The 26,667-nt window shown below is 34.6% G+C and overlaps 1 protein-coding gene across 1 annotated transcript in view; it reads left to right on the top strand.

The window, feature by feature from the left end:
• Positions 1 to 26,667, top strand: part of LOC132743203 (uncharacterized) — a 107,145-nt gene that overhangs the window by 67,173 nt on the left and 13,305 nt on the right. The window contains exons 18-33 of the mRNA XM_060731734.1: positions 13,263 to 13,531; positions 14,708 to 14,839; positions 15,088 to 15,246; positions 15,642 to 15,815; positions 16,310 to 16,570; positions 17,084 to 17,291; positions 17,976 to 18,149; positions 18,567 to 18,784; positions 19,409 to 20,088; positions 20,537 to 20,712; positions 21,454 to 21,570; positions 22,231 to 22,418; positions 23,074 to 23,245; positions 23,938 to 24,160; positions 25,537 to 25,826; positions 26,296 to 26,535. Coding sequence (XP_060587717.1) covers positions 13,263 to 13,531; positions 14,708 to 14,839; positions 15,088 to 15,246; positions 15,642 to 15,815; positions 16,310 to 16,570; positions 17,084 to 17,291; positions 17,976 to 18,149; positions 18,567 to 18,784; positions 19,409 to 20,088; positions 20,537 to 20,712; positions 21,454 to 21,570; positions 22,231 to 22,418; positions 23,074 to 23,245; positions 23,938 to 24,160; positions 25,537 to 25,826; positions 26,296 to 26,535 — 3,681 coding nt within the window. The remainder of the gene's footprint in view (positions 1 to 13,262; positions 13,532 to 14,707; positions 14,840 to 15,087; positions 15,247 to 15,641; positions 15,816 to 16,309; positions 16,571 to 17,083; positions 17,292 to 17,975; positions 18,150 to 18,566; positions 18,785 to 19,408; positions 20,089 to 20,536; positions 20,713 to 21,453; positions 21,571 to 22,230; positions 22,419 to 23,073; positions 23,246 to 23,937; positions 24,161 to 25,536; positions 25,827 to 26,295; positions 26,536 to 26,667) is intronic.

Here is a 26,667-nt window from a genome sequence, read left to right on the forward strand (position 1 = left end):
CACCAGGGTGTTTATAGCATCCTTGCAATAGATTGAATGAAAAATTCGTAACATATGAACTTTTTGATAAGCCCCCTTCAGCGTTCTCAGGGAAAATTGCCTGGAACTTCCAGAACTACTGACTTGCTTAAGTGAGAGATATTTCTACGCAATTCACATCAATTAAGTGTTCAATTAATAAATCGTATGATTCCTCGCGTATCTGGCATACATTTTGTAAATGATTTTTTGAATATTGATTTAGAAGTCTCCAAAAGAAAAGGAGAACTAATTAAAATTACAAAGTTTAAGTAGTACAGAAATTCACATTTGGTTTTATAAAAACCCAACAGAATTCATTATTTTAAATTCAAAATGTGAGGACGTGATTTTATTGTCAAGCTAACAGTTCAAAAAAGAAGTTAGGACAGTATGGCAATGTAAACATAAATTCTCGACGTATAGCTTTTCAAAATCCATGCAGTTTTTGAAACCTTATTTTTCGCACGGTAAAAAAACAACATGAATATTTAAAAGTTTAAAGTATTCACTCAAGTACGACATGTATACACTTATCATAAAGTACTTGTAAATCAGAGAATCTAGTCAGTCATAAAAAAGGCAAATTAAAAAATAAAACAAGTTACTGTAACCCCGCAAACCACAACGCGTGAGAGAATCGTATAGCGAATGATAAATGATAAACATTTCGATAAGTTCAGACAGCTCAGGCAAAGAGAGAGGCAGTGGAGCGTTGCGCTACAGGAGGGGTTTAACATAATATACCTGAAGTTTTATATTTTTGGGATGAAACATTTTTCGGAAGGTTTTATATGTAGGGTGTATATGTGAGGGTTTTACCTGTTTCTTATGATTAAAGACTGTGTGAGTCATCGCTTGCAGGAATTTCTTGTGTGATTCTTAAAAGTGTAAGGAAGGTGTCTCACAGCAGGCTTATTAACATGTGGTAGTTGGTTTTAGTTAACAAAAATACACACCGTGGTATATCTATCGATATACTATCTGATTTTATAGCTGAAGCGAAACTGTTTTTATATGGTAGTTTGATATCAGTGAAAGGAAAATATTACGAGAAAAGTTGTAATAAAAATTTGTTGAAGAATTGATTAAACTTTGAGATAAACAAGCGCTTGAATAAACGGATTTAGAGCGTTCAGAACGTCAAAAGTTCGCCGTGCTTTAAACAGAAGGAAAAAAGTTAATCTGTAATCTTTTACATAAAGATTTTTATAACCAGTGTTTATTTATTATTTGGGAATGAAATTGGACTTATAGATCAAATATGAAAGGATACTTTCACTGTATATTTATTTTAGGTAAGTGGAAATGTGTTTATTTTGTAGTATGTAGCGTAAAACTGTGTATATCTAGGTACACATTAACATAAAAACGATCAGTTATGCAAATATATCTAATGTCACAATGCACTCTTTAATGTATTAATGTACACACAAATTAGTTCAAAGTAAGAGTGTTCATATTTAACGAAAGTTCAACCCCCCCCCCCTTTAATGATATGTAATAAAACGAGTAAATTATCGATTAGAAATCGAATTCAGTCGATGATTTAGTACAATTAAGCTTTTAAACATAAAACACTACTTTACATTTTAGACGTTGTTTGAACATAAATAGTGGGTGTGATTCGAGACATAGAAAAATGTTTAACGTGTAACAACAATGATAAGAATTACAAAAGAAATGTGTTTCTGTGAATCAGCTGAACACTTTTTCTTATCTTTTCTGCTGGCAACAACATTAGCCGCAAATGTAAGACATAAGGGGAAAGATTTTTCTTGTGTTCATGCTACAGAAATTTTGTTTTCTTTCTCAGATTATTCCAAGCATGTCAATCAAATCTCTGTTAACGTCGTTATAAATTTGCATTAATGTATAGCTGCACGCCCCCAGATAAGCCTACATATTTCAAGATATTCAAACTTAAGAAAAATGTACTATGATTTGAAGAAAAGTGAAAAGATTCAAGATTTAAGTAATAATTTTCATGTTGTGAGTCATTAATGACTGATTTTACAGTATTTATCACATTAGTTCTACTGCGTTACTAACGCATTTAGGGCTATATTTGAATATTTTGACCTTTTTCTGGTTATTTACCAATACGTGGATTGTAAGTGCCGTTTGCAATGTGTAAATTATTTTCTTTATTCACTTCACAACATTATTCTTTTAAAAACATTTTCAAAATGTTCATGAAAATAAGGATGTATCTAGGGGCATGCTGCTTTAATTACGATTGTAAATGCATGATTTTCTGTATTCATAGAAATAGCCCGAGTTATTCCGAGTAATTGTATACATGTCAGTTTATGTATAAATGATGGTTTAATGATATTATCAAAGAGACTATCCGGTCAGTCAGTAGTAAAGAAATCGTTCCTCTAATCAAGATCAATTATCTACTTCTACCTCAGACAACCTTATCACCCGAGTGATCAGGTCATACCACAGTGTGTAAATCACATGCACGTGTTATATAATGCACAAATTAATACAGGGGTTATCGGGAAGTTCAAACTCATTGAGCCAATTTTCTTACTCCTACCAAGCAACCTTCCTATGACGAATTTGCTATGAAGTGTTTGCTGCTTTAAAACTATATTGCTAATTATTGTTTGCTTTATACAATTTGACGTCTATGAATTACAAAATTAAACACATCTCTTGAATGATAAGTGTTATAATAAGATTCAACATATACAGGAGGGTGAAATTTTGCCATCCTGACTTCGACATACAGTCAAATCTTTCCAACAACAAACTGTTAAAACAACAACAACAACAACAACATAATCATCACCATCATCATCATAAACAACAACAACAACAACACCACCACCACCACCACCACCAACAGCAGCAGCAACAACAACATTATCATCATTATTATTATTGTCATCATGAACAACAACAACAACAGCAACAAAAGCAGCACCACTAAACAACAACAAAACTCAATGTCAAGGAATAGATATGTTTAATGTAGAATTTCATCAAATTGACCCTTTATTCTCAAATTGCTCATCTTCACAGACATATAGTTAAGAACAGGTTTGACTGTTTCTTTGTAATTTAGTCATGGCTTATTGCTTTCCGATCGATGCTGCAGTTTTAAATCTGCAGCAAACTACATCTGTTTAAAATGTAAAAGCCAGCATACCGCAATTCTCCCGTGTCAATTAAAAATGCAGCGCCATTGGTGATAAAATACCATACTTCGTAGATCAAACATTTCCATGTTTATTTGAAATTATTTTCCTGCAATACGACTTCGCATATAAACTTATTCACTCCTTTGTAGATACATGTATTATACCAACATAACTTAAATTAATAGGAACATTTTTTTTATTCTCACCTGCTTACAGTTATGACGTAACACAAATATTTGGCATATTATGGTATTAATTAAAATATAAGATGACAGTTTCGTTAATGATATCGGTTGCATATTGTCAATTATTGATGGTAGTGTGACAGTCCAAGGTGAAGGTCGCGACACTGACTGTTGTTAATTATTGACGTATTGTGACACTAAGGTGATGGTCGCGATACTTTTAAGTGCACAAACTACCGCCTGGTTTATTTGTAATCAAACGGATGTAACGGTTCATTAAACATTTATCGATTCCATCAAATGATCAAGACAAAATTAATAATAAAACCTGATAGTGTTCAAGGGAAGTGCATGTGTCTAATTTTAATATTTAATGAGTCGTTAAAAACAATACAAAATGGGATGTATTCTTTTTTAAATTAAAACTTTTTTTCTAGACGTTTAGATATCTTATCATCAATGAACATTATTTGGTAAATAAACCTACCTTAGAAAAAAACAAATATTGAATAAAGAACGGATCGTAAATGTTGTTTTTAGATAAATAAAACCAAGAGGTGAAAGATTTCTCCACTCCTGGCACGTGATGTGAAAAACTTAATAAATAACTGCATACCTCTGTGCACGTTCGCGTAGGAATTTACACAGAAGTAGAAACTATATGGTACACTTAAGTTAACAAATATTTATTGTTTGTCTAAATGCGTGGAAAACAAACCACAGTGCTATACCTTTAATTTTTACAAGGCAACCAAAATCGCAAAATAATTACTGTTAACTGCAATAACACCGACACTGGAAAAAACCTTAAAGTCACTCAGGCCAGCCTATATCTGTCATGAGTATTGGGCAAGGCCAGACATTTTTGCCCCAGAACAGGGCCAGGCTAGCCTGTAATACTTTTGTAACCAGTATAGAGCTAGGCCAGTCTGTAAAACGTTTGCCGCCAATATAGGAACCAGGTCAGTCTGCAAAACCTTTGGCACTGAAAACGAACCAGTCCAGCCTGCGAATTTTCGCAACGATTTTCCTCAAATTATCTTACCTACAAGCCAACTTCTAGCAAACATTTGTATAGAGAACAAATGCTTAAGAAAATTTGAGAAGTTTTTTGTTTTTGTGCTATAAACAGATGCACACACATGCATGTTACAATGTATGATGTAGATAAGTGACATACATGATAGGAAAGTAGGATGAATCAAACATACAGCAGTTGTGTACTGAGTGAATATGTTAAGCATGTATTTATCAATGAATTGCACTACGATCAAAAAGGACGATATGTTAATGATCTCTCCTAATTTACATAACTGGTAAACGACTTACTGCGCGAGCCGAACTATTTATCAGCGTTGCGTTGAATATAAATCATTTTAAACACAAGCTGTGTTTTTCATCCATATATAGACTGGTGTGTGAAATATTGTTCACTGACAGAATATCGTCTGAAAAGACAGTCATGAAATATGCTATTAGAGATATATCATTTCTATTGACACTATAATGCGTGTAAAAAAAGATACGATACTGTAAAAGAAGACATTCTCGCGATCCCAAATTTTCGTAACAACAATGTTTACAGCATTCCGCTTCTTTTCTTCGCGTATGACTACACACTCCATTACTGACTAAACTTTCATGTTCCATTTTAACCCTTACGGTTCCAAACTTTATATCTTAAATGAACATGTTCATCTTTTTATCTTGACAAAAACCGGTCATTAGTTTTAGGGGAAATTTCAAAATATGTACTGACTGAACAGCGAACAGTGCAGACCACGTGCCGACTTATCTTGGTCTTCACTTGTCGTATGGACAGAATCAGTTGTCTTTAGCAAGCTAGGAGAACTCCCAAGTTAATATCATGCAAATTTGTAAAGAAAGCAAGATAATTATTTTAAATTATACAGCTTACACCATCATTTAGTTGTGTATCAAATTTCGGGTTCATTTTCACTTGTTTCCTTTTTGCCATCTTTCAAAACGGTTGACAGAAAACGGTTAAAAGCTATTTAATAACACACTTATACAAACTATCAGTAATCTAATACATACAAACAGCCTGACAGTTGTGTTTAATGGTATAAAATGTTGGGTACATGAATGAGTGACTTAGTGGGTTGACTTTAAAGGTTGAGGCATGAGAATTGCAGCTACCGTTTATTCCTAAGTGCTCGCAAGAGGCGACTAAATGGGTCCGAAGTAATGGAGTCTGTGCATCTCTTAGCTCCTGAAGGTGAGTTGGTTTTGGCCACTGGTGTTACTGTAAATTTGTAACACCTAAGGTAAGCCAAAATCATTTTTCCTGTTTCGGCGCCATATGAAATAAATTGTGTTGATGGGTCGTAAAACCAAACGAAACAGATGTATCAGTTACACTGTAGCCCTTAACCGGCTGAATTTCTTAAATGGACTTGCCCAGCTTGCACATTTGGAACTACCTATAACAAATTACGGGGATTTCAAGTTGAAAATATTAAGTTGGATAGAACAAGCTGGCCTGGTTCTATACTGATGGCAAATGCCACTCATTCTACAGCCAGATCTCTGGAACCCATTCTCAAGGGACATTGATAAGTTGTATATATAAAAGTATAAAGATGGTTTATGAAAAAAAGTAACAGGGCCGATCCTTAAATGGTTAATTATGTATATTTCATTTAAATCGTATTATGCTTAAGTCATAAAACGCCAACATTTTCACACCTGTAAACGGCTTACCGCTGATGACACACTGAGAAAAACTATGCGTGGGAGATGTGTTGATATAAAGTAAAAAGTTAACAGCCACTACTACTACATTCGGTGCTTGGGATACATTTTAAACATAAAAATGAATAAATAAATGATATATTGCCCATGCTTATAGCAGCCTGGCATTCATACTATATCTTACTTTATTTTATTAGAGTAAGGTAAATTGTAATACATGTTTTTCGAGTGTATTTTTTTTACAGAATATATTATAAAAAGAGCTGTCGTTTTTTTAATAATCATTGTTTATTTTTGACATCTTGACCTTTTATTTTAATGAAATCAGTGACTTTTCCTTGGTTTAGATTTCAAAAAAGATATTTTATGGATATTAGTTATTTTGGTTACGACTTACAAGGAAGGAGGAACAGAGATGTATGGACAGAGCACCGAACTCATGGTACCGACCGAGATCATGGGTTCGAATTGCACCGGTTTCGCGATTTCCTTTTGACACCCTTATCTTTATAATTTCACTATTTTTCTGCGATTACTTACAAATGCACACTACATGAAGCATAATGGGGGAGCGGCGGGGGGGGGGGGGGCAAAAAGAAACGAAACAAATATTTTTATAGCAAAATTAAATTGTTATTTTGCTCCCGACCACATTAACTTCAACCAGGGTCATACATTTTACATCATCTGACCACTCGTTGTTAAACGGTCTACCTATCTTCCTTCCGTGAGAAAAGAAAACACTTCTCTTCTATTAACCTTTTACCAGGTGAATGGTAAGGCCTGTTTAATTATTTCACAGATGATTAAACACAAAAATAAGCTTAAGAATACGACCCTGTCATTACGACAATTTTATTATTGTTATAGGAGATTTAATTTTTTTGAAGATACCTAAAAGATATGGATGAATTACAAATGAAAGGTTATTAGTAATAGAAGATTAAAGGTCATTCAAAAATAGAGAATAAGATAAGTTTATATTTAAGTTCTTTTTAATTCAAGTTTGAATGAATTGACTGTATTATTTTCACACTGCAGGAATGAGTGCGGGTAAGGGTGACTGAGGGTGGGTTTAGGATAAGTATGAATAAAAATACATTCCGTCTGTCCGCGCGTTGAAGGCACTACAGTAGTCCCAGGAGGGGCGGTGTGGGTGACAGGGCAATTGACTGATGTATTAGTTCAAACAGACATATCTGAAGTACTTGTTATAAATTCTAAAAGTCCAGTGAGGGGCGGTTGAGTGGTGTATTAGTTCAAACTGTCATATCTTAAGTACTTGTTTCAAAATCCAAAAGTTCTGGGAGAAGCGTTGGGCTGCTAAGGCACTGACTGATGCATTAGTTTAAATCGACATAACTTAAAGATCCTGTATGTTGTAATTGAGGTTGTATACCACACTTAAGTGAAATTATATATATGTATATAATTATGCTTATAAAACAATTTTCAAATATCGAAGTATATGTAAAATATGTACTTCAAATATTTGTACATATTATATGTAATCATTAAAATACATGCATTCATTTCTTATTGAAAAAATTGACTAAGACTTTATAGAAAATATTTTTTTTTTATTTTCTCCCTTTATTTACATGAAATGTTGAATTCGGCATATCTTTATAAATAATGCTTTTTGTAACTTACAAAATTGATAAATCTTAATTTAAGCATCATATTTATGATATAAAACCATAAAAAAATTGTGTTCCAGGATCTTTAAGTACTTAAATTCTCATTAAATTGATAGTTCATATTTCGTAATGTATAAGTAATTCACACCTAGTCTGTTAGATTTTTCTGATCAGACATTTTTTTCCGACGAGAACACACTTTGTTACTGAAGATGAATATCGTTCTGTTGATTTAATGTAAACTATCTGACAGGGCGTACTGTAATCATACCGTACACGTGGAATGCACGTGCATTTTCCCGTGCATGTTTGAATAGAACATCTGTTTTCCTCCACAGCCCACTTAGATTTTATTCTTATCTGATGTTAGGGCAATCTCAGCAAGCAATCGGATGAACGGAATTCCGTTTTAAATAATGATTCGTCTATATTTCTCAAGATATCAGTTTCAAATGTTCATATAAAATTGTACATTAAATTCTAAGATAGTCTATGGTTTCTTTTTGACAGTATATAATTTACAGTGAAGTCCTTGTTTTTACATACAACATGTCAATGCACCTCATTGTTTCCTAAAGTAATCCGCGGGAAGTATTAGTTAGTTAGTACTTTTAAGAACAACTCAAACATTTTTATCAACATAATTTATATATTCGTTCGGAATATTTCGTTCATTTCCATTTAGTCTATCGGAACATTTCGGCTATTATCCGAAATTTGACGGAAAGAACCGAGAAGGTGCAATTGCTACCCAAGTATGACGGAAAAGGCCGAACTATGACGGAAAAGGCCGAACATTTGTGATTGATATATTTCATCTGTCGTATGAGTAATATACATGTAGACTGCGATATAAAGATAAGCCGTGATAAATCACCGATGACGTACCATACCGTACACAACAAAAAGATTGCCAAGAGATAAATAATTAATCAGATGTGTTGATAAAATGTTCCAGGGAAAGTTCGTTAACATCTTTTTTGTTATAATAAAGTCTACAGATATAACAGTGTACATAAAAGTACACAATTCAAAGTACATAAAAACATAGGTAAAATAAGTACTTTTTTCAAAGTACACTATATCATGGATAAAAATAAATACTTCTTTCAAAGTACAATGAACATACCGGTAGTACATAGTATAAAAATGTTTTCAACGGTATTCGAAGAATCATCTCGAAAAAGCAAGTTTATGCAGGAATAAGACCGTGTTCAGAATATACCTTTACATAACCATAAATGATGCTAATTGAATTTCGATGAAAAAAATCGGGAAAAAAGTCCCTACAACATATAATTTACAAACCTGGTTGCAAAAGGGGGCTCTACTGTTTGTTTTGATAAGAAGGGATGGAAATAGTCGTCCGAGATTAATGTTCCATTTGATGTACGTCTAGACCAATAACTTGTGTGAAAAATTTCAGAATGATTATTCTGCTTGTTAAAAAAGATTCAAAATTGAAAAACGTTGCAACGCTTTTTTCTCACTCAAATCGTGCTAAAATAGCACAAAAAATACAAGTGCCAATTCATTCTTAGTATATTTCTTCTCCCAGTTGATTTCTAAAGAAATTCGAATTTTATGTTTTTAGGCTTTTGGGCCTCAGTGGAGTTCCTTTAAACCTTTTTTATGCTTTGGAGGAAATACTTACGGAATCTCTGACATATTTTATCAGAATAAGAATATGATTTATTACATTTAAAATTTCTTCTGCTCGATATTTGATTCTTGGTTATATAATTATGCAAATTTTTGTTTAATATGAATTCGTAACTCAGATTTTACTCTTTTTCAACGCTAAACTTACCAAATAAGCCAATACTTTGACTAAAATTGTGTACAAATTTTCATTACGTATCAAGTGCACTTTTTTTTGCAACTCAGTATAATTTTGTTGAAAAGTAACAAACACATTTAATAAAACCCTATCCAATAATTCACACATCATGCTTGCGTACAATACCAATGTTTAAATAATTGCATGCAAGGAATTTACTGTGAACAAGATATGTATCAAAAATGTTTCAAAATGAGATATGTAAATTTATGAAAAATAAGACGCGTAGTAAATAAAGATGTTATTACATAGCAGATATATGTACTTAAATAATGTAAGTTATTATCCCCAGGCTAGCATGATTACATCTTGTTACGCTACATACTTTAACTTAACTATTTACTCACTTTAAACATTTTCATGATTTCTTAATGGAAATAATGAGGGTCTAGAAAAAGAACTCTCACTTGAAAATATGATCTAGTGTCGATAGAGGATTGATAATTAACTAACCAATTAAGTCATATGAGGACAGGATCTATTTTTTATATGCGATTTACTTCCGTTTCGGCGCTTAACATTTCTTTAAACCGCAGAAAAAAGAGAAAACATATCGTAGAGCATGCACTTACTGTACTGTTGTTTTTTTATGCTACTAGAAATCTGTTTACACATGCGCAGTTGCCCATATCCATCACCTTCAAGCAATACATTTGTATTACATGTTGACATGCCGTGTAATTAAGTGTAGATTGAATCTGTCAACATGTATTTTATCATTCCTAATAACCAGGATCCTGTACACCGCCTGTTATCGCCAATATTGCAAAATTCGCAGAATGATATATGTAAAGCATATGTTAGAACACATCTGTGAATGTTTCTAATTTGAGCATAATGTTGATTTTTGCTTAAGTCGGTGCCAGCGGGTATGCATGCGGTGCTAGAGGGCGTGGGGCCGGTGCTAAGAGATTTGGCCGGTATTAACCTTTTATCACTGTCATCCACTGGCTGAATGTAAAACAGTTTTCAATTTTGGTCGTATTAGCCGATTTGGTCATGTTAGTTGAGTAAGTCGTTCTTGATCGTGTTAGGCCATTTCATCGTGTTAAGACATTTGGTCGTGTTTGGCGACCTTTCAAGACACCATTTTCAATATCTTGATGCATTCTGTAGGTTTTACCTTTTGTATTTGATAGAGATGACAATTTTATCAGTTTAGATCAATTAATATTACAGAAACAACCTGCCCGTTCCGTAAAGTTTTAGATAATAATTTGCAATGTATTTATTTACCCGTTCCGTTAAACTTCGGATAATGATTATCACGAAACAGTTCGGTCAGTTCCGTTAAACTTCGGATAATAATGACGTTGTCATTAATGAGAAGTTGAGCTTTTGAAGATACATCAAACAATTATACAGAATGATAGAGTGCATGTTGTCACATACAAACCACACTTAATTTAATGTTTTGTCAACTTGGTAAACTACCTGTATTTCAGGTTTATAAATGTTCCGTCATAGTTACTATGGTGATAAAGATGTAAGGTATGAAACAAAATGAATAGGGATTTAAACCCGAAAATCATACCACTGTGCTCCAGTCTACTGCAACTAACCTCGCACCAGCCCGGGGATTATCGGGGACTTTGACTCTTCAAAACCCTTGTTAAGGCATTTATTGCCCTGGGGTAAAAATCCTCTGTATATTCTCACTACTATCACCATCGCACTGATTATGTATGTATGTATTCTGTGCTTAATGTGGGTTCATCCGTCCTTTCAGGCACTTAGAGTAACGACCCCGTCACTGATAAGGCAGTGCAGGGGACAGAAGTCATACCTCCTCTTACTTCCCCCATAATCCCCTTCCCCGGAGATAGGGGACGGGTCACAATTGGCTGTTGCATTAGTTTGACAAGTCAAGTTTTTTTTGTTACAATAATAATTATTTAAATGTAAACAATGCAAGCAGACGACATATATCATTAAAAAACAAACATGATAAAGAGCGTGAAAATGTGGTTGTTACAGACGAAAAAATATAAAATAGTCGAGACAGATGCATGTGTAATCAAACACATTAGTTTGCCCATATTACATTTTATAATGATATTTAGGTGCGGCAAAACGTTGTCAATTTTCATACTCGCACACTTACAACTGCATATTTCTGGAGGGTTATTATGACATCATTAAACATATATTACGTGACAGATGGTTGTACTAATTTATGATAGACCAATTTACATAAAATCACGAAAATATTGTTGTAAAACATTATTTCATAGTCTTTCTTTTTTCCCCTCAGAATTCAGATGATATAATTTGACAACTCATTTAGTTTCATGTTTACTGTATTATATATTATGCTGCAAATAAAATATGCTTTGCCCCCCCCCCCCCCCCCCAAAAAAAAACAACAAAAAAAAACCCACAAAAAACAACAACAAACAAAACAACATCAAAAATACTAAAAAAACCCAAAAAAAACACAACAAAACAATAGAAGAAGAACAACAACAACAGCAGCAGCATCAGTAGCAACAACAACAACAACAAAAAAAACCCCAAAAACAACAACAACACCGTTCAATAACAACACTACTACCCCCCTCCCCCTCCGTGCAAAAATAATAATAATAATAAATTAAACCATCTAATAATGAAGCATAACTATAATATATAACAACAAAAATAACAACAACAACAGTGATAGTGATACATTTGTTGTCATAACGTTTTGATGAGGCAATCCCTCGGTACACCCAATCCCTCACATCTAGGTGAAGCATATTTTTTAATTTTCTGTGAGGATGGGTTCGGTGAAAGCATAAGAACTATGTATCATGACAATCGCTGTATCAACTCTTTACCGTAACTACTTAAAACGTTCTTAAACAATATTATATGAATCAGCAAGAACACCTCATTGTGTTTAATTCTTGTGAATGATAAGTTATTCGTATAGAACCGGCTGTTAACATTTTTGACTTCTTTCCAACTTGGCACTAACACAGAACTTCTAGGCACTATAATCAGAGCATTTTGAGATAAAATGATAAATGCTGAAATACACTTATGTAATCTCAATGCAACCACAACACAATTCCTTCAAATGAATACACATTGGTAAATTGTTGTAGCATAGGTATTCAATAATGTTTCCCTATTAAAAGAATAACTTGATTATGTGCAAAAATTGCACCAAAGATAACACCTAAAAGTCACCAAAGATTGCACCATTTTTTACATGAAGATTGCACAAATATTACACTAAGATATCACAAAAGATAGCATCAAAAGTGCACGGGTATAGCAGTTACGATAACACCAGAATTACATCAAGATTTAACCAATTTTGCACCAAAGATAACACCAATATTACAACAAGATTTCACAAATATTACGCCAAAATTGCAACAAGTGGTTGATGAACGCCTTACTTGTCCTAGGATATATTAGTTTCAATGGTAAATGATTTAAATGAATCATAAACAAAAGGTTATACTTGACGTCTGTAAAAAAACCTCGGTCCCTCGGTCAACGGCCCAGTTTCTGATCGATCAATTATTGACGAAACAGAATAGGTCGTCATTAAAATATACTGTTATCATTAGAATAAATGTTACACGAATTATAGGAATTTCAGCAATTTTTACCTATGTGATAGTTCTGCGCACCCACATCTTATTTTTAGATTTCTTAAAAATCAAAACGTATTATTGGCACCTTATTCACCGAATGGTTTCTTTTGTCTTTTCAGTTTTTGTGACAAGTTTTCCGCAAAATGGAGATTCTCAAAATGTCAACATTGGTACCCGGCTTCTCAAGACAACCGTTGACTCCACGTCGAATATCATCCGATTCCGAGGGTCTTCTTTTATTCGGTACGACCTTACCGTACTAACATCTGAAATGCTGGTACCCACAGAAAAAGAAACACTGGCACTAGAGTTCATCACCCAGGAAAAGGATGGACTGCTTTGGATTTTCAAAGGAACTAATGGCCAGAAGATGCATTTAGTACTTAAGGTAACCAAGGGCAGCAACTCTAGATGATTTATTGTCATATTAATTAAATTATTTCCCTTGATTTTACAGTAGCGCGCGATATCGTTAAGCTGTTATTAACAGTTACATTCGGAACAGCTCGCCGATTGCTCATAATTCTTGTCCTGGGTTTGACATCGAGAAGTTGCGATAAATACAATTAATCTCTACTTCCGGTTATTCGGAATCAGTCAAAATTTATTTATCAACGGACGGTAGGAAAATGTCCAGAAGGAATTCAATGAAATCCCATTATAAAATTACTTTCTTAAATTACTATTTTTTTCTATTTTCATCCCGATTTATGGTTTGTCTATACAATTTATAAGCGATGAACTTGAAATTAAAAAAATGCTAAAGAATGTTACTCTCGCGGAACTTTTGTGTTTTTGTTGCTGAGCAAAGCGCATTTGTGTTTTCTGGAAATTCAATTAATTTGTTCATAAAAAGTAAACCTTTTTAGCCTTAAAGTGGAAGGGGACATGTAAAATTTTTAGCGATTCTACTAAAGTTATTAAAAATACGAGACTCCTTAAACACCAAAAAATTGTGTTGTGGGAAACATGCCCGTTTTGGTCTCATATTTTATAGTGTAATTTTTTTGGCAAACCGCACGAAATATTTTTGAATTTTTTATTTTTCTTTTGTATTTTTTTTTGTTACAAAAAAACAATAGGTTGCCAAATTATTAACACGATTTTAAAAATGAAAACAGAAACGATTCAAGTTTTTTTTTTTTAAATTAGAATTGCTGTGCAGTTCTGCAGCATATTTCAATGCAGAGTGTTTTTTCCGAACAGTGAAAACAAGTCAGGGACGCTATAAATAAAGTTCCGAAGGCAAATTTTACCTTAAGGATTTTCTTTAAGAGAATTTGAATGTCAATTGAGTTTTATTTTACCTTAGTTTGATAAGGAGGTTTATTTCATTTAAAGAGTGTTCCCCTTTATTAAACCAGGAGAACAGCCCAAACACTTCCTAGGCCAGGCGGTCCTTTCACGTCTATTTCCCTTTCTCTGCATAGTTTTTTTCTTTGCAAATCTTATGTAATGATAATAATATAGTTCTTAGTCCATACGTCTACAGGAAGTTCAATGCAGTATTGTCGTACTATGTAGTATTAAATTTTACTTTTCACGTGTTATTTCATGTTTCCAGGATGGTTACCTGGTGTTTACCTACAATGATAACCGAGGATCTCCGCAACAGGCGATCATCCGACATCCGGATTCCCGCGTTCTAAACGACTTCACCTTTCACTCCATAAGAGTAGATAAAGATGGAAGAAACGTAAGTTTTGCATGCAATATATTTTTATGACGTAATTAATGACGTAATATAACATAGTGAGGAACGTACCCAAAGAGTGTCGTTAATAACCTGAAGAAGTTATAGCTAGAAAATTTTCCAGTATTTTGATAATAAATGTATTAAGATATGGGGACCCCGGAAAGAACTGTTATCCCATTTAAATTTGTTCCACTCTTATTTGAAATAAACATTTTATCAGTAAAAAAATTGAATCTCTATATTTCCAGTTGAAGTTTTACGTTGATAACAAATTTTCAACTGAGATGACGACACGAGCCCAGGTACAGTTTGTGAGTAGCGGGGAGATATATCTCGGGGGCACAGCAAAGACGAGTGTGGACACAGACGGGCTTACACGCACCAACTTCGACGGTGCTATAACTGACGTAAGTAACTAGGTCGTAAAATTAAGATTTTTTTACGGAAATGACGTCAAAATTTGTAGATGACGTCATCCACGTTTTGACAAAATGTAAGTGTTATGTGGGCTTAACTCACTAGAGTGTTGAACCAGTACTTCCAGACACTTGACAGAAATCATGATCAGAAAGCTGAAAAATACAGTTTTTTTTTCGGCGATTCTTACAATTTTCATTCATGATTGGATAAAAAGTCGATTTATTTAGCAGAATAAGTCGTTTAATTTGCATTTTGGCCGGTGAAAGGCGAAATTTTATCAGTTAATATTTCAGGCCACCGCTTATCTTTGTAGCAAATTTAGAGAAAAATGTATAAAAGATTCTAATTGAGTACTTTGACTTGTATTTTATATTTTCACCAGGTGGAGACAACGAAAATTAGGGGTCCTTCTAACCAGCTTGTTATCAGTTTCCTGCAGTATGTCGACAAGAATTCCGTCATTGGAGATATTGATATAATTGACCCTGGCAGGTGGAACAATGGCTCATATATTTGGGGCACTACCAGACCCCCGCCGACAACTCAAGCCCCCGCAGTAAGTAACAAGACAAAGGTTTTCCACTTGGAACAAAGTGTTATTATTATTATAATACAGTTTTGTAATTATTACCAGCCCTTTTGCCCAGCCACACAAGCCATTCTAATAAATGATTATCTTATTTTATATTCCAGTCTTTATCAAATTATAAATCATAATTTATGTTAAAATCTGTTGGTTAAGCAAAAGATAGTTTTCGAAAAAATGTAAGTTTTTAAATGAAAAGAAAAAATTTAGTGCATGCGAGATAGTGCATGTTTCAAAGATAAGTTTCAAAGGGAAGTTAATTAAAATTAATCAAATTAGAAAAACAAGGAGTTAGATTCGCGTAAAACAACAAAAGCTAGTTTTCAAATCAATTTTGCTGTTTTTTTGTTTCAAAAATTATGCTCACCCCTTTATCTAATACTAATGACGTTATCATTAATCAGAAACATTTCGTAAATTTACATAGTTCAGGGTTTTAAAAAAGAAACCATGTTTTATTTCAGAGGCCCAACCCCCGTTACATTTTTATCCGGTTCCTCCATGTTTTCCCTTACAAACGCCCCTTTACATGGCAATGGCGGTTTTCTCAGTTTCCGGTTTCCGGAACATGGAAAAACTGGTCTGTTTCCATTGCTAAAGGAAACGACCTACATTTCGTAGGAAATCTTTTTATGGGAATACTTTTTTTTGTATACGATCTGGGTAGTTTGACAAGCAGGAAACCGTTTTCAGATACCAGGGTAGATGACGGGGAATGGCACGAGGTTGGTCATAGCTAAGTTACTAAGAGTTAAAAAAAAACTACGAAATACTAATACATGTCTATACTTGTATATAGTTAAATATTCATCCTAGATCAAATTATAGTTTACATTCTTTAAAATACATGTACATTTATGTATATCATTTTAGAAAATAAATGAACGAGAAGAACTATCCTCGATATTTGTAAGATAGAAACAAACGTCTGCTTTCTAGCGTTGCCGGAAATTCTTTGGACTAACAAATGTCCACTGTAACATTCTCTTCGAGCAAACCGATTTTCCTTTGGAGAAAAAACATCAGTGAGCACGGCGAAGTAGTGGTATATACTGGAAACAGCTGAAAGTGTTTTTTAGCGACGGAGACGGGTTACTTTGACCAATAACGATGATGAGGATGATGATGATGACGATAATGTTTACCTAAGCTTCGTCCATATTTTGACTACATGTATTTTCAAATTATATAGCTATAAATGAATGCATTTGTAACTTTATAATTTATATATAATTCAGGTGGTAATGAATGTAGCTGGAAATCGTATGACCCTATCTGTAGATGGACGACGTTTTAGTGTACCTGTCTCCAGTCAAAATATGCTGAAAATGTACTTCCGGCGACTGTACGTCGGCGGATATGAAGATTTTTCTAATGCACCATGGCCGTTGTACGCTAGACAAGGTTACCGCGGTTGTTTAGAGGCTCTGAAAGTCAACGATATTGGTAAATATATTAGACATTTCCCGTAGTTATGTTATTCAATGAATTCAAACGTTGACTTTTTCAATGTCATTCATTCTTCAGTCCCTTATTATTCATGAATTCTTAAACGAACCAGAAGCTTTTATTTTACTAAAATTCAAAAACATTTTTTTCTTTTTTTTTTACATAAATAAAACATTTAAGACGTCTTCTATTCCAGTGCTAACTTCTCGTTATGAGGAAAGTACTTGAAAATACATCCTGCTGTGTATTGAATTTGTCTGTCATTTTTATATAACGATGACGTCATGTTAGGCACCAGCCAATCGTTACCCCGGTTCCAACCACCTGATATATCGAGAACTTTGAATTTTCAAATCTCCTGACAATGTCCCGTCCTGCGGGGAGAGTCATGTCATAAGGTCTCCCCTTATTGCCCCAGCAGCTCGAGTTGTACATATCTCACGCTGGTGTGGCGCCAAAACAAAATCTCGGCATTGACACGGGGGGATGCAGGAACAAACTTACTGTACTAAATCTGTATTTTTACCGCATTCCGCAACACTTAGGCCTCGGAGTGGGTATTGTGGTTGCAACTGGCTAACTTTGGTCTGTAAATCCATAAGAAGGTCTACAAATGATGGAAGTTTTCATGTTTATATATATATATATATTGTATATATATATATTGTTATCTTTATATAGGATTTGACTTACACCGGTATATCAGCGGCGTTGTGGGCGTGGAGAGGGGCTGTCGATCGATGAGACAGGTGTGTCAAACCCAGCCCTGTGTGAGCGGCTTCTGCAGAGACCGGATGGATAACTACATCTGTGACTGTGCCAACACACCTTACACTGGTCAAAATTGTGACGATGGTAAGCGATTACTACTGGTTGCCAATATGGGCGAGTCCTCCAAAAGAGTATTAGTCATTTTAGATTTTTGGAGGATAGTGCAAGATACAGAAAATTGTCCCAATTCCAGAAGCTTCTCCTGGTTCTTACGCATGCCAAGTGTTTGAGCACTCATACACGGGGCCTCGATTTAAAGTCTCATCCGAAAGACTGTTTTAGTATTTTTAGTTGGCCAGCCCTGGAATCGAACCCACAATATCGAGATTACAAGTCTCGTGCTCTAGCCGATAAAGGCTGTTCTTTTCATATAAACTTACATACCTATTTATAGTACTGCATGTTTGTAACGTGGATTTTCATTGGATAATTGTGATTTTTGTATGAATGATACACACGGTATCTGCAATTCTACCAATATTTTATATAATCGCCTTCTAGATGCTGTTGTTGCGGGTTGGGACGGTACACTTGCGACCACGTTCACATTCCTTAACCGGGAACTAACTCACACGAACGATATCTCCTTCCGGTTCCTTACCCCACTCAGCGACACAATACTCTTCCGAACAGAGGCAGACACTAGGGGCGATTTCATTCAAGCCCAGCTTGAGGGCGGTAAGGTCAGGGTCACCATGAAAGTGGATGGCATAACAAAGGTATGTCAAAATATGAAGGCAGTTTTTACCCAATTTTAAATATGAACTCCTCCATTGCTTTCATTATTCAAACATTTATTTGTTTTCTTCCAAGACCTTATCAATTACAAATTATTTATCATTTTAGTGATTGGCCTGTCTATGCTCTGCCTTGAGCCTTGTCCTGTTTTTGTTTGGGGTCCGCCTGGGCTCCTTACTACTGGTTCTTGTTACTGAGTCGTCACCTCCTTGAAACATGTTTGAATCTTGTTCACATATTTTGTTATATTATAAGATATGTTTTTGCTGACAACAATTTTAAATCAATTTATTGGAGCTAATTTGAACTATATTTATAATAGCTACATCTAATTTGAACTGTTTTTATAATACAGTTATTTTGAATTACCAATCTATTTCTCATAATGATAAAAGTTAGAAACAAATCATTAAGCTATATGATTGGTGAAATTTCATTTCTAAAGGAGCAAGAAGTCGAAAATTGTTTGTTTGTTTTGTTTGGATTTACAGCGCTGTAACCAAATCTAGGTCAAGAAATCTTGTTTGATTTGTTCATGGTATAATACGATGTTGATGATGGTGATAATAATTACATATAATTTGTATTTAAAATGTTCTTTCCAGACTTTTGTCACTGGTAATAATCTGAACGATTACTTTTGGCACACGTTGTACATCCGACGACGTGCCGACGATGTTGAAGTCTGGGTTGACGACGAGCCAAAAATGGTCGGAATTATCGGAGGTGAAAACTATAAACTGTTTATTGACAGAATTAAGTTTGGAGCCGTTGGGAGCACTGGATCTTTAAAAGCAAATGACTATATCGGATACATGCAAAACTTTATCTACAACGACCAAGAACTGTTCAGTCAACTCAAAAACCAAAATCCAAACGGAAAATGGATTATCAAATACCCGTATGATGAACTTCCTTTACTTACTTATAAACCCGTTACCCTCACAACCAGCGATACATACTTCCAGCTACCTACACTGTACGAAAGCCGCACCATGAAAATTATGTTCAAATTCAAAACTCGCGAGTCCAATGGTTTAATGCTGTATCATACCGGAGAAGGAAGTGACGTCATAGCTATAGAATTGAGTAACGGACAGGTTCGATTAGCATACAACCTCGGCGGAAGGAATAAGTTCACTGTGGTTCCCACTCGAATGTTAAATGATAATATGTGGCACACTGTAATGGTTTCATTGAAGAATGGACAGTTCTCTTTGAGGGTTGATACTGAAAGAATGGACGTAACGACAAGTGACGGAGATGGCCGACTTGATTTAAGCGGGTTTGTAATTACCCATAATGCATCTTACCGGTTATTTTATAGAATACATACCTCGTAAATATAGTAAATTGTTTTCCTCAACTGAAACATATGATGATAATTTTACTTATTTGACTTGAAAAGTGAATATGATTATTAAAAATTAACAAATGCATATGTTAGCATCACGATATTTTCTATGCAGATAGAACTCCTCTTCTTTGAAATAAAGATAATGATGAATGAATGAGTGAGAATCATTCGGATATTTTTGTCGATAACGGCTTTTATCCATGACAGGTAACACACTTTCAACAGTACAATAATAGATATATTGGAAATCTCAGTGTCCAATACCGAAAATATATTGGACGGCACCATTCAAACTGAAAAGTAGCTAGAGAGAGTGTACTTGTAAATAATTTGTGTTAAATAATCAAATTTTTCACTTGACTTGTTTGTATTTCAGGAATCTATACATTGGAGGGATGCCGTCTGCCATGTTTAACAGACCAGAGATAGATAAGCTGATAGAATCTAGGAAAGGTTTTAGAGGCTGCCTTGCCTCCATGGATCTGAACGGACAAGTTCCGGATTTACTACGCTATGCTAGTAATAGCCAACAAGTGCTAAATGGATGTACAGGTAACCAAAAAAAACTCGTTTATTCGATACAGGAGTAAAACAACATATTTTTTTCTTCAAAAGTCATTGTTAAAAATTTTAAAGTGACATTATGCTCATTTTTTCATTACCAAGTTGTAATGTATTTATCATGCATTTCAAAAGATTGCCTGCTTTAATGATAATCGTCTAACAGTTGAAATTGGAATTGGTTACGATGAAATGTAAATATGCCTAAAATATAAAAAAGACTGCTCCCACTCTTTTTATAAATTGAACGTTGCAGTTATATTTGAATGAATATTTATAGAAGTTTTCGAGTGTCATGTGAGTAATGATCATTTATGCAAAGAAAATTATAAAATTGAGAGTAACTATGGCAAAATGTAAACTTATTTTGAATTTCGTCTGTTCACTTACCACCCTTGAATAGGCTTAAATGTCGCTGTAATATATTAAGTATTGCGGCAAACTATTAGAGAATGCCTGTATTAAAGTAATGTGGTATGGATTTATGACACATATTGAAAAAATATGATAAATAGAGACATAGAAATATGACAATGATTGTTTTAAGTTAGAAACAAAAAAATGTTAATAAAACACGGTTGTCTAGCATTCCAATGTTTTGTCAGTATACGGGCTGACAGCGGGGCGGACGGACAATGACCAAATCTCTATGTCTCCACTCCCTAAGTATTGCGGGCATAAAAAGAACACATTTATTGTAAGTTAACAAACGATGTTTTTTCCTTATTGTAGATTTAGCAATGACATGCGCACCAAATGCTTGTGGTACAGGAGTTTGTATGCCAGGTATCAATGACTACTGGTGTAACTGTAACATGACGGGATATGTCGGTATACCGTGTACAGACTGTAAGTATCTACTGGTTTAGCATGAATTACCTCCCTTGGGTCTTTTCCACAGCATTATATGCTTAAGAATTATTTTTCATAACTCACACACTTATTCCCAAAATTGAATATATTCTAATAGTAATTTTTTTTAATTCACATCTTTTAAGAATTTACTTGATACAAATTTAACAAAACTTTATCTCAACTGGTAATTGTTTTGTGCCCCTTACCGCTGTGGGTAAGAATACGACAGGGACTTTGGATTATTTTATGTGAGGAAGTTGTCCAGCTAGCTTTTGGAAAAAACTGGTGACTGAGCTCTGGTCATCAGCCAAGTATTTAAGTCACTGACCGAATGATAAGAGTCTACAGTCTACAAAAAAACCCGAAAAAACCTCGGTACACTTGATATGTTGTTTTAAACTGATTTATCAAAAGGTCTTGGTACCTTTTGGTTAATAGACCTTTCGTATTAAAGGAAATTAGCATAGAGCCTGCAAATTCGTGCTGTTTGACCCGGCACTATACTGTTTTTTAGCTCAATTTTTGTTTCTTGATATTAAAATCCCTTAAATCTGAATGGACTCTTCTAAATTTTAAAACAGGGCAAATCCATTAAACAAATTTAGCAGGATAAGGGATAATAACTTGATTAATCAAGCGTTCCTTTCATTTCAGGGCCAGTTGGATATTATTTTGGTAAAAATAGTGGTAAAGGCATTGTTATATACGAATATCCCTTCGAGAAACAGGCCGATTCAAATGAGGACACCATAGCGTTTGGCTTTATGACTAGGGAGGAAAATGGAGTGCTTTACAGAATTGAAAATAGTCTCGACTCAAAGGAGTTCATTGAAATAAGGCTGGTAAGAAATGAAAAATATGATGCTTAGAATACTTAGTTGTTAAAGGGAAACAACACCTACTATTCAATTTTATCTGTTGCGACAATATAAGTTGCGTCCCTTGAATAAATTTGACTAGAAAGAAATGTGACTATTTAGATAAAAGTTCTTGTTCCACGAAGTTAAAGAAGTTATTATTCAAAGTTTTTATTAACTTAAGATCTTATGACAAAGATACATCATACATGTAAAAATAGTCAATTTTTTGACAAGCTTATATGGCCAAATTTGAATAGTTGAAGACTATGGCCATATAGCCAGTCAAAAAGTCTGAAGAACGTTTTTTTTAGTTCCATACTTCAAAATAGAAATTAATTCATAAATTTGCAGAATCCATGCTTATAAATTATTTCAAAGTGTATTATCCAATCCAATAAAAAAACGTTACAAACGTGCGGTATAAAAAATATAAACGTCATAATTGTCCAATGAAAATCGAGGTTAAAAACGATTAGTATTTTGAAGATAATAAAAATGCAATAAGTGTCAAATAAAAACCGACGTGACCTATGAGCAGTATTTAAAAGATAACGTAAACGTCATAATTATCCAATGAAAATCGACAAATAATGTAAACAATGATTTATGCTTATATCACCAGCTCATTAAATTGTAGGAAAATGGTTATATAATTGCCGAGTCCAACACCGGAAGTGGTTTGATCAGCATGACAGAAAACGCCAGAAAGTTTAGTGACGGTGACTACCACGTGGTCAGGTACATTCGCACCGGACGTAACAGCACGCTGCAAGTGGACAGTTTGCCTGTACAGATGATATCCCATTCAGGTATCCAGTCATTTCTTGTGTTTTTTTTATCCTGGTTAAAAGATTTTAGTAATGATTCATTATTTTTTCCGGCCCCAACAATAAGGCTGACCCCATTTATTTTCCCCGTTCAAATAATCAGTATGGGTCGGGAAACCATCCCATAATGACCCTACAGAATTATTTTTGCATATACATACACAGCAAGTATAGATTAACAAGAATTCATGTTTTCAATAGAATGGGTTATGGTCATACCCTAATTGATTGCCTCTTTTTATTTGATTAAAAATGTAAAAGAAGATAGACGATTGGGATACGGAGTGTTTGAACCAGAATATATACAATATTGGTCAATGGCAACAAAAAAAACTGATGAGGCCTAAATATTCGTGAAATCTACATTTTTAACTGCACGTTTTTGGGGTCAATGTTATATATGTTCCGATCAATTTCGGTGTTAGAGCTATATATATGTTCCGGTTTATATTTGTGTTAGAGCTACATTGTATTTTAGTATAAGGGCTTAATATGTCCCATTCTATTTTGGTTTTGGAGCTATATATAATGTATACATATCCCTGTCTATTGGGCTGATAGAGCTGTATATATGTTCCAGGAGCTAGATATAATTCAGTGTGTTACGATATATGTACAGCTTTATATTATGTTCCAGAATGCCTTATATTTATAAGCTATATGTTACATTTCAGGTGTTGCAACGTTATTTAACAAAGTATACAGAGTTATGTTAGGTGGTAAGTTAGGAGAGGGCGGAGCTCTGTCCAGTAATTTCTATGGTATAATGGGCGGAGCTTACTACAACGGTCACAGATGGTTTGATATGCTGAACACAGGAACGTTTTTACACGGGAAACTTGCAAGACTGCGTGGAGACGTTGTGTTGACCAAACCTTTCCTACTAGTGGCTGGAGGGTTAGTATCATTAAACTATTTTTTCAGGCTGCTTGAACAGACCGCAGTATCGTGCTTGCGGGTAACTGTATAAGGCGGTAACGATACTTAGCTCTGCCAACAATACTTAGCTCTGCCGAGTTTTAGCAGACAGTTACCAGAGAGTCGGATATTCCCGTATTTGACAGCAGCCAGTGTTCGGATCTTTTTCCTGCATACTATGTATTAAATTCTATAAAACATAGCTCATCGAAAAAATATTTAGCACTATTTATTAAGTTGAGATAATGACGTCATTAACATAGGAACTATGGAACAGGACCGCATATTGCGGCGCATAAATCCGAATCCGTACCGGCTATACATATTGTTTGTCCGACCTTTGAATATCTTTTCATATTATTCAAGCAGGTGGTCTTTAATTATCTAATCTCAATTTGATATAATCTGCTAATTTAAAAATCAGTCAAATTTATGGTATATTGAAAAAAGAAAAGGAGTGACATCCGCCATTTACCGCAACGTTCGGCGTAAGTTATCCCCCTTGATATGTTTGATTTTTGTTTTAATTTTTCTAGTAATGAATACCAGATGAGTGCCTAAAATATTTATCTATGGATCATGTTTTAATATTCCTTTATTCAGTTAGGCAAAATCAGTTGGACCATATTACTAAAGTGTCTGTTTCTTCCATGCTAACAAATCAAAACACAAATACGCCCGTTATAATGCCGCCTATACATGTAAACAATAAACCGTGAACATTATATGCGGACGATACCTGATAGTTTACAAAAATAACGGGAACAAAATTCTGATAAAATAGTAATCAATTGTAGCCAAAGGGGAAAAACTCATGCCGAAAACGTTGCGGCGAATGGCGGATGTCACTCCTTGTCTTTTTTTATAATACCGTAAAATTTGACCAGTTTTAAAAGAGACAGATTGGGTTCAATTGATAACATATTTTTTGAGGCCATATACTCGGATAATACTAAAAGATATTTAGACGTAGCAGAAACGTTTTTAAAAACCGTTACACGATCGAAAATATGCGCCGCAATCTGCGGTCCCGTTCTCGAGTTCCTATGGTCATTAACAGGCTGTTTTCAAATACCGGTGCAGACACAAGAAAATCCAGTCTGACATGCCTGAATTGTTATTTCAGGAAGAAATGTCGTCTATGGTACCTTTTGAGTATCTCTAACGATTCCAGTATGTCAAAAATTCGTTTGCATTTTTTTGTTTTACTAAAATATCCAGGGCTATTTATCTGTATCTGGTTTTCAGTGTCCGGTTTTCAGAGTTTTTACTGTATTTCAATCTTTACGACTAAATAAAATAACTGGTTATTTGAGATATTATTTTTTCACAAAACCATACTTATTTTTTTGTAGTGGACCTACTACAGCGGCTCCCCCAGAAATATTTATCCCGGTTGGTGAGCCACTCCCCAAGAATATTGGTGGTGGTGGTGTGATTGGACCAGGCATTGGTGGAAGCTCGAACCCAGGAGCTGGCGATGTTATTGGGGTTGGCGGTCCAGGCGGGAGTCTTACCCCTATCGGCGGAGTAGCTATTAACGTACCCGGTGAACCCGTACCCTTGGCATCGTCCATGGTTGGTCCAGCTTCACCAGCGATGGCGGGCGGTGCTCGCGCTGGAGCTGTCGTGGGAACTGTACTTGGTGAGTTTGTTGTATGCTTGTACCTGTTTTTTAATTAAATAGGAAGGGTGCTTTTCTCGTTAAAATATTGTTAAAATATGTGACAAAATGTGACTGAATTTTACTATGTAGACCGTTTCTATTAAATCTGGCTGAATTTAACTAGGGAGACTGTTTCAACGAAATGCGACTGAATTTAACAAGGTGGACCGTTTCAACGAAATGTGATTGAATTTAACTAGGCTGACCGTTTCAAAGAAACGTGGTTGAATTTCAGTTGATAGATTGGTTTAAGAAACAAAATGTGATTAAATTTAACTATTGGTTAAACGAAATGTGATTAAATTTAATTAGGTAGACCGTTATAGCCAACTGTGATTGAATTTAACTAGGTAGACTGGAATGGAATTGATAGTACAGGGTATAGTCAAAATTATGCATAGTGAAAGGCTAGTATTGTTTAAGAACAGTCTTTCTGGTTTATTTTAAGGTACCATGGCTTTTCTCACAAGTCTGATGTGGGCTCTTTATAAACTTAAACCCGGGGTACCGGCAATAATGAGTCCCGGCGCGGGAGCCGCCGGTGGTGGAAGCTCGGGCATGAGCATCTCGGCCCCAAGAGCCACTTCAAACCTCGGCGCGGTTCAAGCAGCTAGTGCAGGCGGTGGCGGTGGTGGGGGTGCAGGTGCCGGAGCAACTAAGGTCACTGTTGTTAATGGATCAGCCGCTGGTAAGTATAACTTTGATATTTATTATCTTATTGTCAAGTATTTTGTAGCAGATGTTTCACTTTTATGTCTTATATAAGACATTTTATATAAACAATTTTATGTCAAATATAAGACAGTTCAAATAAACAATT

This window comes from Ruditapes philippinarum, unplaced genomic scaffold, assembly GCF_026571515.1.
Source record: "Ruditapes philippinarum isolate M1 unplaced genomic scaffold, ASM2657151v2 ctg429_1_1_1_1, whole genome shotgun sequence".
Classification (NCBI taxonomy): Eukaryota; Metazoa; Mollusca; class Bivalvia; order Venerida; family Veneridae; genus Ruditapes; species Ruditapes philippinarum.